At 41.3% G+C, this 19,839-nt stretch overlaps 1 protein-coding gene across 1 annotated transcript in view; it reads right to left on the bottom strand.

Moving 5' to 3' along the window:
* The window catches only part of LOC136872119 (uncharacterized), a 665,288-nt gene that overhangs the window by 21,729 nt on the left and 623,720 nt on the right, over nt 1-19,839 (bottom strand). Inside the window, exon 15 of the mRNA XM_068227340.1 lies at nt 2,265-2,396. Within this exon, the coding sequence (XP_068083441.1) occupies nt 2,265-2,396 (132 nt within the window). The remainder of the gene's footprint in view (nt 1-2,264; nt 2,397-19,839) is intronic.

Consider the following 19,839-nt stretch of genomic DNA (forward strand, 5'->3'; position numbering starts at 1 on the left):
CGAGGGCTGGTTGGAGGTCCACTCAACCTACGTGATTAGAATTGAGGAGCTATCTGGCGGTGAGATAGCGGCACCGGTATAGAAAGCCAAGAATAAAGGCCGAGAGGATTCGTCGTGCTGACCACACGACACCTCGTAATCTGCAGGCTTTCGGGCTGAGCAGCGGTCGCTTGGTAGGACAAGGTCCTTCAAGGGCTGTAGTGCCATGGGGTTTGGGTTTTATAAACAATAAAATAAAAATTTAGAACAAATATAAAGTACACTTAGATACACGATAGGAAAGGTCACTGTCCCTCATCAAATATATCACGAGGTCTGCTGACTGCTCGCAGGATGAAGGAGATGGTACTTGCAAGGTTTCGACAAAGGCACAGATCCGCCAAGTCCACGCACTCCGTAAGGAGGATGGGAGAAACTTCTCGCTTCAGTAAGTAGGAGTGCGTAGATATACCATGGACGATCCGGGGAGGACATAATACTACTTCATCTCTCCGAGAAACCCAAAGAGAATTCGTCCATACCTTCGCTCTTTTCATCATTCTCAGCTTAAATGGGAGGGGGATGGCCTGCCACTCCATCTCCAAATGGAACATAACCAAATGTCTTAGCTGAGAGCGAATTTCGCTGGCTGGAACCTTATAAGGCAACGGGGGCAGTGTAACTGCCTCCTTGGCAGCCTTATCTGCTAACTCGTTTTACTCTACGCTCATATGGCTTTGGAGCGACATAAACGTGATTCTGGTGCTGGCATCCAAACTCCACCCAGCAAGTCGTGGATCCGCTGCAGCAGAGGGTGCCGAGGAAAACAGGTATCAATAGACCATAGCGAGCTCAAGGAGTCGGTACATATAATAAAGTGCAGGCGTTCATTGAATAGCGCGTACCACAGAGTTTCTCTGCTGTGTACACACTACAGGCTTCCGGGAGAGGAATAAGGGACCTCTTATTAAGGACAACGCACACACATCCTACTTTCGGTTCTGTCCTTCAACCATTCAGCTACTGAATCTCGATACCGGCCAACAGAAATAGCGCCGATAAAGGCACGGGCCCGTGTTTTCTTTTGGGCCGGTTTGCAGATCCAGGATTATTACAGATCATTGCATTAACAACGGACGTATATTTCTTTGTAGTCTGACAAGACAAGGAACTGAAGGTAATCAAACAATCTGTGACTGCTATTCAAGCGTATTTCAACCGGCTGCGTTGCTCGAGGACAAGCAGCGTACAGCCGACGGTTTCTATAGTGGATAGCTGGAGTGAAGTGGCATCTGTCGCAAATTTGCAGCATAAGAAAGAAGCATTTGCTGGCTTCTCAGGTGTAAAGGCGGCACACCAGAATCAGCAAGCAAGCTTGTACGGAGTTCTCCCGTTGTCAACTTAACCCCGCTGTGGTGGATGATTTTCATTTTCAGAATAACAGTTTGCTATGCTTATCCATATGCTGCAATGCCGTAGTCTAACCCGGAAAAGAAATATGCCCTATAAAATCATAGGAGCGCAGTGCACTCTTTCCCCCAAGTAGTGTCGCTAAGAAACATCAAGTTAGTTTCTTAGTGCATTTCACTATTAACTGCCACACGTGTTGCTCCCGCAATAATTTTCTTTCGAAAAGGAGCCGAAGAAATCGGTGTGAACTACAGGAAGAGTGACATTCCCTAGATAAAGCTCAGGATGGGGGTGAAGAGTGCGCTTTCGGCTGAAGTGAACATCTAATGTTTTTGCAGTAGAAAACCGAAATACATGTTGTAAGGTTCACTGTTTCAGTCTCCTAACAGCTCACTCTAGTGGTCGTACTGCCATATTTTACGATCTATAATGCAGTGAAAAATCGTCTCTCTTCATTTCTTATGCCGATACTTTCGTTCATCGAAGTATCGGTGTAAAGATTGGATGGTTGCAAAGTTGTACTTCCCCTTTATACTGTAATCACCAATGTTACTCTCATATATTTGCGTCTTTTTCCTTTTACCAGTCGTTCCAGCTAGGAGACAGTTCAAACATTTTCATCATAAATTAAAATTATTCTCTTATTCCCACACAGATCAATTACACATGGATGTAAGAAGAATAACACATAAAATCCGTCTAGTAAGTAATAGGAGCTCAAGCCTCAATTATAGCGCCGTAAAATACGACGTCGAGGACAACAACAGACTCATTTAGTGCTGAATTAGCAGATTTTGTTTTTTAAATACTGCCTAAAGAGACTTGAACTATGCTGACTCAGTGTAACTGTGTTTTAGAATGAAGCGTATACTTACTGTTTTGACTTGTGGAGAGTTGAACATTCAATTGACGCTCTGTTTTCGAATCCAAGAGCCACGTGCAGTCCTGGTGATAGTGGTGATTAAGTTTTATACCTGATGTTGAGACATTTCGGGAGATGATTTCACCTGGAACATTCGTATATAAATTGCACTAATTAGTAGTACACTGAATGTGGAAAGTAATGTAAGATCTATATCTTTACGTTGCGAAGAAAATGAACAGATTTTGAGGTTCTGGGTTTAAAGTTGAAGAATTCAGGCCTGTTCCTTTTATGGTTAAAACAATGAGTAATTTGAAGCCATCCAGATATGTGACCAACATCTGCAGAAAAATTGAACACAAATAAAATACTTTTTTCCAACCCTTGTAAGTCTTCTACGAAGACCAGAAAGCGACCTTTTGAGGAGAGATACTGTACATATTTCGCTAGCTATAATTCAGTAAAATCTACACCGCAAATTATCAAGTGCAAAAGGTACGGTACGTAAACACATTCAAAAGACTCTTATTCATGTAATTACTAGCTATACTGTTCAGATTTTTTGAAATCATATTCATATTTTTTTTAATATTTAAAAATCAAATTTGCATATTACACCTAAATGCGGTTTGCTCAGACGATAGAGACACTGATATTCTGTGCCCAAGTTATCGGGATCGGTACCAGCTCAGTCAGGCGGTCTCTGAAATATGTCGCCCTTGTGTCCAGATTTCCCACAGTGTGAAAGAAGTCCTGAGGGATAATATTCTGGCACCTTGGCAGCCCTAATGAACGTTTAGATAGTGGGACGTAAAACGAATAACATTATTTATTCATATCATTTTTGCCCTAATGGACAGTGTCTGAACTCGAATATCTCATGATGACACAATTTTCACCTCTTTGCCTTCTTCCTCTTCTTTTCCCAAAAATCTCTTCATCATATGGCTGTGCTCCTGTTTCCTTTGTTCTGTCCACAATGTTCCTTACTTCCTCTTCTCATTTACTATAAATTTTGTGTTCCTAATTTTGATTCTGAATTATTTTCTATCTCCTATTGTTTGCCTGTTGATCCCCGCCTCCCTTAAGTCTTCCTCTATTTCATAATACTAATTTGTTTTCTTGCTTGAACTTTTTACTACATCAAAGATTTTCTTTGTAAGTCTGTTTTTGTCCATTGTCTGTATGTGCCCATAGAAAGTTAGTCTGCGTTTCCTGATCATGTCTGTGAGTCTGTCAGTGTGCTGGTACAGCTCTTCGGTAGGTCGTTTCATCCATATGCCATCTCTGTGTATTGGTCAAAATATATTTCTGAGAATTTTACGTTCTATTTTTCTGTCTCTATGATGCCTGATGCTCCAATTGTGGTCGTTTCTGATGCATACAATGCTTCCGGTATTACGACTGTGTTGTCGTGTCTAAGTTTGGCCTGTCTTGATATGCTTTTCTTCTTATAATGTGACCATGTGATTTTGTATGCTTTCTGGAGTTTTTCCGTTCGTTCTATGTTAGACGCCTTGTTTGATCCTCCTATTTGTATGCATTCTCCTTAATATTTAAAATTTTCGACCTCAATTCTAGGTAGTTAGCCCCCAATGGTACTAGGTGAAACCACATGGAATTATAATTAAAAATTAGCTATTGACGAGGATCTTAAAAGGTGATGATGAAAAATGTATAATGATTTTACAATAATCAGTACATATTCTTCCCATTAAAATTGAATTTAAATGTAATACAATTAAAGAAATCATTTTCTATAAAGTTAGCTCATGTATTTCATTCAAATTAAATTTAAAAACAATTAAATTTACATAAAGATAGGTAAATATAGAATCAATGAAATAAAAAACGTAGTTAGAAATAGGATTCAACACAAATAGAAACTTCACTATTAAACATGGTAAAACAGCCCTCATTAGCCGGATGATGAGGTCTACTGACTGCGCGTAATCTCGTCGGATCACGGAGATGGTACTTGGGAGTTTTAGACTAAGGCGCAGATCGGTCAGGTCCACGCACTCCGGAAGTATCTACCACGGTAAGATGACTGCCGCAAGTACACCCCGGGGAGAGTTTCTCTAGGACTGTGTTATTATTATATGGCCAATCCGCAGACGACGAACACCACTGAGGCTTTCTGAGAATTCTTCCATACCTTTCTAGTTCCTTTTATCGTTCTAAGCTTGTTTGGAAGAGGTGTAGCCTGTCACGGGGACATTAACCGATGTCTCAGCTGAGAACGAATATCACTGGCTGGAACCTTCCGAAGCAACAGCGGCAATGAGATCGCCCTCATGGCAAAAATAACAATATTGATTTTACGTGCTGTCCCCATTTCTACCATCAAGGTTATTTGCCCCAGACTAGTCAGCCACTCCCAGGCGTGCTCAGTTCGAAATATGAAAAATCATACCTTAAAAATATTTACAACCTGGATTTTGATGGGAAACATATAAAAAATATGTACGCGGCGAGGTCAACTAAAACCTATAAATAATACAAGGAGAAGCATGACGTCAGTTTAGAGGGGAAATATGTTTTTTAAATATAAACAAGAAAATACGAAAGAAATAGCAAAAATCAAAGTGATCAAATATACATGACTCAGATCATTCTCTCCGCTTCATAGAGTTCATCTTGAGAAGAAAAACAGTTTAACAAGCGTATGCCGACACACATACTAAACTTTACAAGGAAATAATTATTGAATTTCATTACTTTAGCACTTTGGCTCGCACCACGCTCCCGTTATTTAATTTCAGTAGGTTTAACTGTTGTTTGCAAGGGTTACGTCCTATTCCAGTAAACGTCAGGAAGCTTGTAAATGTAAATAACTGTAACAAGTTAGACGAGGCCACAGCTTGCCTTTTCATTTTATTCAGATTGTGTAGCTGAGCTGTTAACGTGATTTCTCTTTATAAATCAGTTCCTTGCTTTAGCCTCGTATAGTTTGATTTGTTTTCCTGTGACGCACGGTACGTCTCGGGGATTAAAGGTAAATATAAAAAGCATTTAAATGAAAGTCAGGAAGGACTAAATTAAATTGTTTTTGGGAGTTCGAAGTGTGCGAAACATGCCGTCACGTTCCTTGGATTTATTGCATGAAGTGTGAACGAGAATGTGTGAGAAGGTGGAATTTCGATCAACGACATTTGGTAGGGTAATATTCATGATTATTTGAATATAAAGATGAGTGTAAATTAGTGGTTGATTCACGAGTTTCTCGAACGCAGTTTCGTATTCCTAATTCCGAATATTAGAATCAGTTTCCTCCAATTAATTATTATTATTGTTATTATTATTATTATTAAGGCGACTTTCTTATGCTGTAAAGATAAAATATTTCACTAATTTTCAGATTTTCAGACATGTTCTATTGTCTGTGTGGTGATTTCTATTTCCCTAGTTATTGTGTTGTTAGAGAGTTGGCCATTTTAAAATTCAAGTTTAACTTTACAAGCGCGAGTGATTTGATTTGTGAACAGCGCAGTTTTGTTTTCTTTTCTTGAGAGCGAATGTTAGACGTCGTCTTTTATATTTGTATCAGTTTTGGCAACTCTAGGACATGTAATTATTTTATGTGATATTTGAGTAAGTGGACGCGTTCCTCATTTGAAAGGCCTGCATTTTCATGTTTGAGTAACTTACCTCGGGTAGACTTCTGAGCAGCGCATGTTAGGGGTTAGACCCCGGATGATTTTGATTTTTGCTGCATTGTTTTGGGAGACTGAATCTCCATTTTCAGTCATTCCGCCGTGTGGTTGACGAGGATGATATGTGTGTCTACCGAGGAGAGTTTACTTCTTTCGAATGGGCCTACTTTGGACCACGCTTGTTCAACTTTTGGGTTTTGATCTTTTCCCAGTATTGTCGCATCTTCTGCTGGTGTAATGCTTTTCTCTCTCCTGTCCGGGGTTACCATTCCTTCGGAGTTTTCCCTGAAATCCACGGATTTCCTTCAGCGTGCGTCTCACAGACTGTCTGTTTTGAAGATCTGTTATTCCTCGTTCTTTACTATCCTTCTCGGTTTCTGTCAACCAAGTGGTACGAACCTTCTTGTTTTGCCAGAAGGTGAACAGGTGGATGATCAGTCGTTTTGGAGGCAATCTTGCAACATGGAGAGTTTTATTTTAGCGGCCAATATTTGCGTGTTGATTTTATTGGTTTTTGTCCAACTCACGACGGTTGTTCCAGCAGACGAGATTTTTTATATCGCGACATTTAGTTTTAATTTTCTTTTATGATTTAACCACCCTTAGGAATATTTGTGTCATGTAATCTGTTTCAGAGACCAACATTGAATTTTGTGTTGAAAGTTAAAGCCTACTCTGTTCTTTTCATGAATTTGTGTCATGAAATTTATTTCGGGATTCCACGTTGATTTGTGTGTGCCGTTGTAAAGTCCGCCAATTGATTAGTTTTGTGTCATGTATTTTATTCGAAGAACCTACATTCAATAGGAAGTGATTGCTCAAAGTGTAAATTTATTTCCTTATATTTTCCATCGAGACTGTGAGTGAGAGTTGCGTAAATGCAGCATGCTTTTTCTTGGTGGGGCTTGGAAATTATGACAACATGTTTTTGTTCTATGATTGTGTATATGGGCCATTAGTGTGATTATATTGTGTGTGGTTTCGATCCACAGTGTTTTGTTGTGCTCATGAGGTTACTCATGACTGAGATGTATATATTAGTGGGATGTTTTACCACGCAGCGTGTTTTATGTTGTACAGTTAGATGAGTCATTGTCACCCCTACGCGCATTAAAACACAACTTTTCTTAAGGTTAGGGACCCCCACTACAATGTCAAGTGTGCAGGAGAAGAGAAATATACTCATCTACAGCTGAAAGAATTAACAATAACGAAGACAGGAGCATGGTGTGAGCACGCAATGTCCAAGGTCTTAAAGTAATAAAATTCAGAAATTTTCCTGTCATTGTTAAGTATGTGCGCCGGCATACGCTTGTTAATTTGTATTATACTTTGATTATCAAGATTAACTCTATTAGCTAAGAGAATAATCTGAGACATGTTATTTTGATCCATTTGCTATTTTTGCTATTTTCTTATTTTCTTGTTTATTTTTAATAAACATATTTTTCCTCAAAACTGACGTCATGATTCGCCTTGCTTTATTTATAGGTTTTAGTTGATCTTACCGTGTCCATTTTAGTTATATGTTTCCCGTCAAATCCATGCTGTTAGTATTTCTAAGGTATTATTTTTCGTAGTTCGATCTGAGCACCCCTGGGAGCGGCTGACTAGTCTGGGACAAGTTACCCTTATGGTAAAAACGGGGATAGTACCACTAGCTACTTTCACAGTTTTCGGAGACGCCGAGGTGCCGAAAATGTGTTCCGAAGGAGTTCTTAACGTAAATCAACCGACACGAATCTGACGTATTTGGGCATCAAGAAATACCACCGGACTGAGCCGGGATATAACCTGCCAAGTTGGGCTCAGAAGGCCGATGCTCTACTGTCTGAGTTATTTAGCCAGGCGCACTATTTCGGCAGCCTTATCACCTAACTTGTTTCCCGCTACATCTACATGGCTTGCGAGCAAAACACACGTAATTCTGGGACACTAATCCCCCAACACCAGGCCATTAGGTCGCGATAGAAGATAACTCCGCGAACCAGATTCAAGGTTTTGCGCTCTTCCACTTTAATTTCGCCGGAATGGTCACACTTGAGCAACACGTCAGCTTGCACGGCAGTGCATGCTTTAACAACAAACTACTGTTGCGCAATTTCTTAAGGGCTTCCAGCACACCATAGACTACTTCTATCTGTCTACTGAATAAAATAGACTTCAACAGCTTGAAGTTATTCACATCGGTTCTGTAAGCAAGCAGGAAGCTAAGGAATCTGGATCCCATATCCTTACGCTGCACTTGTTCCTAGGGAGTTGCTCCCCCTCCCCCTCCCCCCAGGTAATGGAAAGTTCATGACTTGTGTGTGTGGTGCTACACCCTAGAGAGCCTTCAGACGCTTCCAAGCCATGTCAAAAGCATCGTCACGGAATGCCACCCACTCTGATCAGTGGCCTCTGTAGCCGAACTAACTAATTAAGTTGAATGGTGCCTAATATGGGCTGACTGAGGCAAGGGATACCAGGGCTCCCTTCCCGATATCATCCATAATATCATGTACCCCATAGCGTATACAGTGTGCGATCAGAATGAGAAAACATATACAACTACGCTGATATATACTCAGGCATTCGTCTGTGCTGGACCTATCTTACCAGGATACAGCTGCTGAGTGCATGGCGCTTGCACCGTACGGGCTTTCGAGCATAGTCGCCCACGTATGAGGCATTTCCCCAAATACCACGCACATAAATATCGATCGGTCTACAACAAACCCTTGAGAGGTGATCGATGGCCACATGACCCTTTTGGTCGCCTTATACGACACGCAGGGATTACCGTGGGTGTATTGGTCACCACCCACACAGTGGTTATTTGTTTTTCGTATATTTGGTTTAGTGCACTTTTTATTTCGCTGTGTGTACACATAGTCGCTCAACATTACAATGGTGATGATGATGCTTGTTGTTTAAAGGGGTCTAACATCTAGGTCATCGGCCCCTAATGGTACGGAATGAAATGACAAATTAAAAGTTCAAAATCATCCATTGACCAAAGTAAAAATGTCATGAAGAATGAATGGATGGATATGAATTTAAAACAATCAGTGGATCCGACCCATAAACTATCATAAAAGAAGTATTACTGACGAAGGGACAACTTTTAAAGCACAATCCTGATGATGACGATGATGCTTGTTGTCTGAAGGTGTACAAAATCCAGGTCAACGGCCCCTCGTAATGGTACATGTCGTTAGTAAAGTAGAACCATGGTATTTCCAATGTTGGGGGTACTAATCAAAAGTAGCGTAAACTCACGGTGTTCCACACATGATGGTACAACTCACAAGTATTGCACGTCGCACAGGTAACGCAGACCGATGGTGTTCCTCACTTACGTGTACTAATCACGGGCGCAGGTATTCCCGCGGTGTTCCACACATAGTGGGTACTACTCACAGGCAACGCAGACCCACGGTGTTGCTCATATGGTGGTACTAATCACAGGCAACCCCCAGACCGGTGGTGCTTTCCACAATGGTACTAATCACGGGTACTGGAAACCCACCCTGAACCACTCTCTTCTGCTATTAATCACAAACCTCTGGTTTACCTAATATAGTGGTACTACTCGCAAGTAAAGGCGACCCATGGTGTTCCCCGCGTGCTGGTACTAATCAAAAGTAGTTTCATGGTTCTCATACAATCATCCCTTGGTCGCCCCTTTTAGTCGCCTTTCACGACAGGCAGGGGATACCGTGGGTGTATTCTTCGTCTGCATCCCCCACCCACAGGGGGTAGACAGAGAGAGAAAGAGAAAAAAGAAGGGATCCGTCACTTCGAAAAATGAAGTAACGGACGATGAAAGACAAGGGCCACGAAGGGCGTGGAAATGAAAGACTCCCTAGGCCTCGAATGATCTAATACCGTCTGGGTCAGAAAAGAACAAGAGTTGACCAAGGGAGGTCGGATAGGATAGACGAAAGTTAGGAGCCTGGCACAAGTAAGTGTAAGCAATGCCAGGACTCATCTAAGGGCCCCGTGGTCGGCAATCCACACTCCCAAGTTGAAAGCCCCTTGGGCCCCCTTTAGTCGCCTCTTACGGAAGGCAGATGATACCGTGAGTATATTCTTCATCTGCGTCCCCCACTCATAGGGGGTTACATTACAATGAAAACATAATATCGTTCGATCATCGGATTTAATGTTTTTCGGCCTTGATTTCAATTGTTTTCAAAACATAAATCATCTTCGATAGAAAAACGAACCCTCTAAGTATTCAAACTAAATATTACGGCTATATTATTTGTTTCATAGAAAGGTGTACCTGCGAGGGACTTAAGATATACAATACCATCCGCTAATATTTAGCCATTCACTGAAGCTGATATACAACAGCGGAAAAAGAAAGTCTGTTACGAAGGAAGGTGACGCTGAGTATGAATAGTGTGTATTTAAGTATGTCTAAGGCCAAGAGGTGACCGACTGATCTGCTTTCAGGTTGCTTGCAGAATATCAAAATACCCTATTATAATTTGTGCTTTTGTTCCGTGCCTGTTACTTTTACATAGCAGATTTCAAGATGTTTTTCTCTGTATAAACCCCTCGTAATGTTAGATTAACCTACAGCTGATGCGCTAATGAATTGTTCCCGCCAGTTCACGCAATGCACGTTCAACAGAGTTCATGTCCACAGAATGCACATACACGGTGTAATGCGTTTCAAGAAACTGATTGATCACTCTGTCTTGATGGGGACGATCGATATCTTCCACTAGTGTCCTACAGGATGGAGGATATTGTCTCTGCATACCAGGCCAGTCACGCACCCTGGATAGGAATTAAAGCCGTTCGTCGCCCAAACATAATTCCACTTTAGAATATGATGGCGCTCCACGATTAAGGGTTTGTTCCATCTCTCAACGGGTGTTCCTCGCCACACACAAGCTGCCCTATGGTGGCCCCTGTCATCGATCCTCCGTCGTGCATCCGATTTCCCATTCTCTGATCTGACACATTCACCCCAGTGCGATGATGATGATGATGATGATGTTTGTTGCTTAAAGGACATAACATCTATGTCATCGGCCCTTAATGGTACGAAATATAATGACACATTAAAAGTCCAAAGTGTAACCACTGACCAGAATTAAAAACGTGATGTTCATAAAAATGAACGGATGAATGTGAAGGTAAAATAATCAGCGGACCCAACTCCCAATATTAAACGTTTAAATTCAATCCAATGACTAGAATTCAAAAATACTACGATGAACAATGATAATGTTTTTAAAACAATCAGTGGGTCTAACCCGGAATGTCCCGCCTTGACAGATACTACTTTAAAATAATAGTATATACTGACCAAGGGGCTGCTTCCAAAGCATAATCCCGAATCGATTATGCTTATTGTCTAAAGGGGTCTAAATTCCAGGTCAACGGCCCCTCATAGTGGTACTTATCGCTAGTAAAGTAGAACCGTCGTATTTCTCTTGGAGCGGTACTAATCACAAGTAACGTGGACTCCCGATGTTTACACATTGAGGTACTACTCACAGGCCCAGAACGTCGCTCATATAGTGGTACTAACCACAGGCCACGCCCAGACTTGTGGTGTTCCTCGAAACGCAGACCCGTGATGTCCACCACCAGATGCTGAACACCCCAGCGATTATAGCCTCTTTTTCTTATCTGCTTGGTGTTTTCCAACTGAACCTGGAAAGAAGGGAGTCTCCGTCATAGTGGCGGATACTGTACAAGGGTACCGTGATCCACCAACAGACCCATAGTATTCCTCACATAGTGTTACTAATCGCAAGAAAAGTCGGCTCATGGTCTTCCTCGCGTGATGTTACTAATCACACGTAATCTCGTGATTCTAAATCCAACAACACTTGTCCACCCCTTTTAGTCGCCTTTTATGACAGGCAGGGATACGTGGGTGAATTGTTCGACTGCGTCTCCCACCCACACGGGGTTGTGTGTTTTGTCTGCGAGAGCTCGCAAGCTGGTTGGAACCCCCCTATCCGCCACCTGGGCCACACCACGTGAGAGTATCATCTCTCCCCCTGCTACGACAATGTAGTAGGTTCGTGGACGCCCCAGTGTTCAGGTGGGACGTGGTGGTAGAAGCAGCAACACATGCCTGCAAGTTATTTTGTGTGACGTGCAGCCCGCTGTCTATCGGCAAACCGTTTGCGTTTCCCTGAACTTGATCCACAGCTTCTAAACATCAGTGTGACTTTCTTTGAGACGAGTGGCGGTATCCTCACTTCACCGTCTATGTCGCTACACAAATTCTGTCAGTTGAAGAAATAACGGCAAAAGAATAATATAAATGCCGCGTGGCGTCTGGTGAGGCCTGGTGGAGGTCTTTTGATTTGACTCCCGTAGGCGACCTACGCGTCCTGATCAGGATGAAATGATGATGAAGACGACGCATACACCCAGTTTTCGCGCCAGTCCCGACCCTGCCGGGAGTCGAACTCGGGACCGCTGTGACCAAAGTCCAGCACGCTAAGCATTTAGCCATGGATACGGATAGAAATAACGGTCATAATTACCGAAGTCCTACATGTACTGTCTAAACACCACTGAACTTACAAGTGATGACGTGAAATGCCTGTTATCGGATATATATGGAAACTGATCTGGGTTTAGCGTCACTTTGGCGAACAGAGCACACTGTAAATGAATCAATTATTTCAGAAACCACATATGTGGCATTTTTGTCTTTTTTTAGAAAACAAAAAAAGGAGTTTATTCCACAACTAATTGTTTTGAAGATCTGAAAAACATGTGTTGTTTCTGCATAAAACAATTTTTTCAGAAACTGATGTACACCTTTTAAAATTTTATACACATGAATATGATAAATAGGCGCAACTATTTCACTCACGGGCCGAGCTGAGTGAAGCGCTGGCCTTGGCAGGTTCGACCCTGGCTCAGTCCGGTGGTATTTGAAGGTGCTCACATACGTCAGCCTCGTGTGGGTAGACTTAATGGCACGTAAAAGAACTCCTGCGAGACTAAATTCCGGCACCGCCGCGTCTCCGAAAATCGTAAAAAGTACTTAGTGGGACGTAAAACAAATAACATTATTATTATTATTATTATTATTATTATTATTATTATTATTATTATTATTATTATTATTATTATTATTATTATTATTATTATTATTATTATTTCACTCGCTACAGGTCTGCTACAGTGACGTGAAAATCAGAAAAGTTCCATAACACTATTCTAGTCTTCTTCGTCTTCTGGGGCATGCTTTTTTTACTAGGAAGAGAAGGACACTATCTGATTTAGAAAAGCTATAGGTATTTTGTCACAGTCCATTAATGAATGCAATGAACTGCAAGAAAATTCCTTGAATGCAGAGATCTTGAAAGGGACTCTATTTTCCTTGGGCACTCCTCGTCTACAACCGGATCCCGTGAGATCTCCGAAGTTAAGCAACATTGGGCGTGGTCAGGAGTTGGATGGGTTGCCACGCGTTGTTGGTGTGGGTAAGGGAATGGAGGAGCGGAAAGAAACTGGCCACCCTACCGCACGTAAACTCCGGCTCAGGAACACCTCTGCGGAGGTTCGGACCTGCCTTCGGGCAGAATAACCCTTACCTACCTCGTCTACACGACTCATCTGAGGTTGTAGACTGCCACCAGTCACTGAATGACAGAATATCGTTGGTCACTGCTTCAATAACGCTCGCTCGTTTAATTAGTTCACCATACAGTTCGAATAACTCGTTTGATGCTGCCAAAGTCGGTAATTTTCTACGTATTCCGATAAGAAGTTGCACACTTCATCAGGAGATTTATGAGCGTGTCCCTCATGGTATGCATCAAATGTTACTGTATTATTTTTTTCAAGTTTTGAATACAAGGTATGTTGACCACAGTTGGCGGAGGTAAAACACTTGTTGTACAGGGGTCAGTAGAAGAGGTTGATTTTGCTTATAATCGAACGCTAGGGCGGCAATATCATCCTCATCATTTTGAGATGCTGCTTTCAATGTAGTGCAGAACTTCTTTGCACGTCTACGACGAATAATTATTTCTGCAGTCACATTCCTTTTGGCATTGTACTTAGAGTAAGATCTAACATCTTTACTTTAAAAATTTCATATTTGCTACACACGTCTACTTGCGGTCAGGCAAATGTGTAATCTAAGTTTTCTAGGAAGTACTTTCTGTAGAAACTTTATTTAACTTATTTACATCTTCGGGGTGATCATTTAGGAACATCTCATGCATAATCTTCACATTGAGTCTAGCAGCTAAATAATACTTCGGTCTCCCACCATAGTGACACTATTTAACTTCAAATTTGGAAATGTGATTTTTATTCACTATCAAATCTCACCAGAAATAGCATTACCACTTCAGTTCGTTCCTCTGTTCCCAGCAACATGTATATTACAAAGTCTGCGAACACTATTTGCAGTAATGCCATGCAATTGTATAGAAGTCGTTTTAAATGCCTCTTGGATTTTCCCATCTATCTTCATATGGTAAGTAAGGAAGTGGCTCTTCATCTTATGTCCAAAATCCGGAATAGCTTTGGTAGATCTGCTTCACCTTCCTCTTCTGTTTCTCGAGGTTTTGGCATCTTATGCCTCCAATTACATTCCCTCTTCTCAATCAGGCACTGTAAATATGATTTTTGTACAATGTTACTTTCCATGGTATAAAAGTAAATATACAAATCACTCTTAGTTTCTCCTCTGACTCTGGAATAACATTTGCTGGCACATTTGCACCAACGACATGAAAGGTACAGACTGTTAAACATACTCGTTACAGCGCCCCTAGTTGAAGCACAGCGAACTAACGTTTGCCTGTAACTGGCATGGTGACTGCCACTTCTTGGCCTTGATAGTTAGCTCTGTTATCAGTTCAATGAGTTGATGAGATTATGTATTATTGCAAATTAAAAATGTATTTTAAAATAAACACGACATTTTCAAACACTCTTAATGTTGCGTTAATGTTATAATGAAATGAAGTGAATATGGCAGGTATTTGCTTGATTATAAGTAGAATTACTTATGTAGAAGGATGGATAATTCGGCATCATACACTAGGCCTAACAATAAAGCCATTCACTACATAAAGATATGTTATACGTACAGCAGTTCATTGAGGAATTCACACGCGTAGAGAAAGATTCCGCTGCCTTCTCATGTCATAACTTCAGGGTCAGTGCCTGGTATATTTTTTTAATTATGCTTCTTGGTCTGGTTTGATAGGTTTTATGCTTTTTTCTACTTATGGCCACCTTCTAAGAACTGCTGTACAACAAGCATCACACGCCGTTTAGTGGCCCCTTACGACAGGCAGAGGATGGCGTAGAGAAATTCTACGCCGCAACCAACGGACATATGCCAATCAATCAATCAATCAATCAATCAATCAATCAATCAATCAATCAATCAATCAATCAATCAATCAATCAATCAATCAATCAATCAATCAATCAATCAATCAATCAATCAATCAATCAATCAATACTGATCTGCATTTAGGACATCTGTCACATGGGCGACTGCCCTAAATGCAGATCACTAGTGATTGATTGATTGACATATGTCCGTTGGTTGCGGCGTAGAATTTCTTTACGCCATCCTCTGCCTGTCGTAAGGAGCCACTAAACGGCGTAATCCCAGATTCTAAACTTGAGACCACCGGACCCCTGGCTGCGTGTAGGATTCCTTCCACATACGGTATCCTACCAGTTTCACCACCTTAATATTTCTATCGGACCTCTCTTGGTCAACCCTCGCCTGACTTCATTCTACTAAATTCATAGCGTACATTTATTTATTTATTTATTTATTTATTTATTTATTTATTTATTTATTTATTTATTTAGTTAATTTAACCTTGCACGCCTTCTCAAAGAGCGCACTCCATCACACAACAAATTCTCCAGATCCTTGCTAGGCTATGTCAGATTCAGAGGAAATAAGCATATGTTTTGCCTTCAAGTGTCATGGCTGCCAGTGGTTCAAGTAGATTCAAAGATGGCCATCAGATTAGCAGTCTATATTTTTAATGTCGTTGATTTGCACACATATGAATCTTGAACCGTTCCAGGAATATCTTTGCATTTATATGACTTGTAGCAATACTTTTCACCCTTTCATTTCAAATTATGTTTCTCTGATATTTACATTCATTTACTACAACCTTTGGTTTTCTTTAAGTATAACTTCTAAATCAGAATCACTAAAGCAAGACATCATTAATTTTAACACTCCCTACAACTAAACCCAAGTAATTTTAATTAACTACTCAAGTTAATAATGAAACATGCTAATAATGCTTGCTGTTACCTTCAACAATGAATTATGAAGTGAGGATAGCAATTGTTGGTCACAGAGCAGGGTAGCCAATGATGACAAACAATTCCCATTTACTGCAGAAATAATATATGCGCTACACATGTGTTGTTGCTGCAGTAACCAGAAAATTCAAAACTAATAAAATTATGTTTAGAGATGGAACACATGCATGATTTGTATACCAAATGATGTATCCTGGTGCACTCTATATGGATACAAGTCTAACTGAAAACCTTCAGAAATGTCACATGTGTAGTTTCTGAAATAACCAATTCAAATATGCTTGAAGTATCGTCAAAAATACTGTGTGAAATCGTGAATCCATGACTTCTTTTGAACTTTGAACTGTCAGTCCCAATGTTTACGTACAGGCTGGTTCGAGAATTACATTCTAACTTCTAAAGCGATAGAGCGTGTGCATCACAAGATGCCCATTGACAGCAGTGCTCATTAAAACTTACACTACTTGAGGCTGCCTAAATGTGGTTTCGGAAAAGAAGTACAAAATAAGTTGGATGGATAAAAAATGGCACTGCTTTATAGAACGTAAAAACCGATCGATGTTTATTAAATACGATAAAGAAGTGGAAAACAAAGATCCTTGGACACGAAGTGAGACAGGACTCTCTTCTCCAACACATCATTGACCAAGGATGTCAAACGTCAGGAACTGGCACGCGGTTCATATAGCTACAGCGACCAGACATTGCTTTTAGTAGATGATGATGATGAAAATTCGTTTAATTTATACAGGTTTTTAATAAAATACTACTGACATGTTTCAAACAGGAATTTCTTCTGCTAAATTACTAGTGCGAACTATCGTGAGTGTGGATGAAACTGCTGAAACAAGTTAATATGGAGTCGGCGTGCCAAATATATATAGCTTCTATTTACAAAAATATAAAGGCCATTCAAAAAGAAACATGCCGTAGTTTATAAAATGCAAACCTCTGCGGTTATTTCAAAAGCATTGCTCAGCACTATTGAGTCACTTGTCCCACTACAACACAAGGCCGCGTTGTGAACCAGTTCCGAACGTATTGCTTGATGTCACCGTCCGAGGTAGGTACATCGTTTGCCTCTCACAAAGGAACATCGGCAATGGTCAAGTCGCCGATCGCGATGAAACTTGGAAAACACATTGAGGAACACGTAGAAATGATGTTGGCATCAATTTTGGGTGCCAACATTCATTAGGACGTTAACTACGGGGCCTAAAAGTTGCGACTTTTCAAATTCCGGGCGATCAGCGATGAATACCCGCTGGCCAATGCTAAGCTGGCACACTGCGTATCTGGAGACACGCCTCTGCACCTTCTCCCCTCCCCGCTCCAATTGGTTCACCATCGGCACGTTCCCCTTCTCCCCGCGCTTGCCGGCCGCTTAGCTGTTCAACGGGACCGACTGCTTCTTTTCGTACTGTAATTATTGGAATCCTTTAAATTACGTTCCGTTTCACACATAATGATAATAAATAACCTACATTAATATACCCATATTTTATTCAAATGTTATATTTTCATTCCTGCTAATTCCGGTGAGTTGTCACATTCGTGGGTACAACTCCGAGTTAAGTACCACCGGGCGAGGTCAAACGTGGAATGGGGTACCACGTCCTACCTACGCTTAAATTATTATTTACTTCTAAAACGCCTTAAAGCTGTTGATAGTGTCCTTTGGAGTGGACATACATATGGAATTAATTAAATTAAATCACCCACCATTAAATAAATCTCCCACCTTTAAACAGCGTTAAATACCTTTTTATGTACAGAAATTACGTGCCCGGGTAGAGGATCTCAATGAATGTAATGAGATTCAGTACCTCGGGATATCAAAACCTGGTTATAGGTCCAGATCTTCTTTTTATGACCCCTTCCCCCCACCCATTTTGTGTACGGTACCAGTTGTGTCATAACGAAACATCGCGGACGACAACAACAATTATAAACTCCGAGTTTGAAACTACTGGTATTTTCCGTATTGCGTACTCTGGTATAATGAATAGGACTATAGGTAGAATGCTTTTATTTGTGCTTGTACTGAACGATTTATTTATGTTTTGCAGTGACAGGCACAACACATTTCAATTGCAGCAATGGTTGTCGAACATAAATTAATTTAATGCATAGGCAACTTCGATATGAGTATGACATGGAATGTAGTAAAGTTTGACGTAATAAGAAAAGCCTTGAAACATAAAAAAGATGTGCATTTATATATGCAATAGATATACAGTAATCACAGGCAGATCTGTAGTCTTACTGTACCGGTACTTTTGCGTTATGGCTAACGAAGGTCTATGTATTCAACAAGTACCGATATTAAAGTATCACACTGCAGTATTCTGGGTATAATGGCAGTTACATACGCAAACAGTTAAATGCCTATTGCACGAACTGGTACAACAACAAACAATTACAAGGCAACACAATAAATGACTCCGTATATATTACATCGGGCAAACTCCCCGTCAATAACTGATAGTAAACAAAAACAATCTTTGGTCTATTCGAAACATTAAAAAATAGTGAAAAGGAAACCGAAACAAATCACAATTAACAACAGGCACCGTTTTTTTGCTAACTGCTTTACGTCGCACGGACACAGATAGTTCTTATGGCGACGATGGGATAGGAAAGGCCTAGGAGTTGGAAGGAAGCGGCCGTGGCCTTAATTAAGGTACAACCCCAGCATTTGCCTGGTGTAAAAATGGGAAACCACGGAAAACCATCTACAGGGCTGCGGACAGTGGAATTCGAACCCACTATCCCCCGGATGCAAGCTCACAGCCGCGCGCCTCTAACCGCAAGGCCAACTCGCCCGGTGCAAACGTTTCCATAAACATTTCAGAAGACGTAAACTGACTAATACAACGTGGAAATTACAAAGGAGAGATATGAGGTAGGCTGATAGAGTACGCAAAGTGTAGCAGCGGTTCTCTTCGACAGCTAAGCGGCCGGCAAGCGCGGGGTGAAGGGGAACGTGCGGCGGCGAACCAATTGGAGCGGAAGGGGAGGAGCTGCAGAGGCGTGTCTCCAGACACATAGTGTGCCAGCTTAGCATTGGCCAGCAGGTATTCACCGCTGATCGCGCGGAATTTGAAATGTCGCAACATTTAGGCCCCGTAGTTAACGCCCTAATGAATGTTGGCACCCAAAATTGATGCCGACATCGTTTTTACGTGTACCTCAATGTGTTTTCCAAGTTTCATCGCGATCGGCGACTTACCCATTGCCGATGTTCCCTTGTCAGAGCCTTCCTTAGCTCACATTGATTTTTTCAGGTGGCGATGTTCTTGCCTGCTTCCACTAGGGACTTTGTCGTTTTGACTGGGATTCGAAGTGATGACACCATGTCTCGTTTCCAGGGACCACTCGTGATAGGAACTCATTTCCTTCCTTGGCACAGCGCAGCAGATGTTCAAGAGAAAGTTTCATTCAACATGCTGTCTGTGCTGGTTGAAAACTGTGAGACACGCATTGGCCGCACTTTTAGCAACATTTCAGTGTCCTTTAATGATGGCGTGAACACTGCTGATGCTCATTCCAACCTCCACGACAATGGCTGCTAACGTAACTCGGCCATCTTACATAATGAGGGCCTCCACCTGCTGGACAATGGCATCGGCAATA

Source organism: Anabrus simplex, chromosome 4 (genome assembly GCF_040414725.1).
Source record: "Anabrus simplex isolate iqAnaSimp1 chromosome 4, ASM4041472v1, whole genome shotgun sequence".
NCBI classification, from domain to species: Eukaryota; Metazoa; Arthropoda; class Insecta; order Orthoptera; family Tettigoniidae; genus Anabrus; species Anabrus simplex.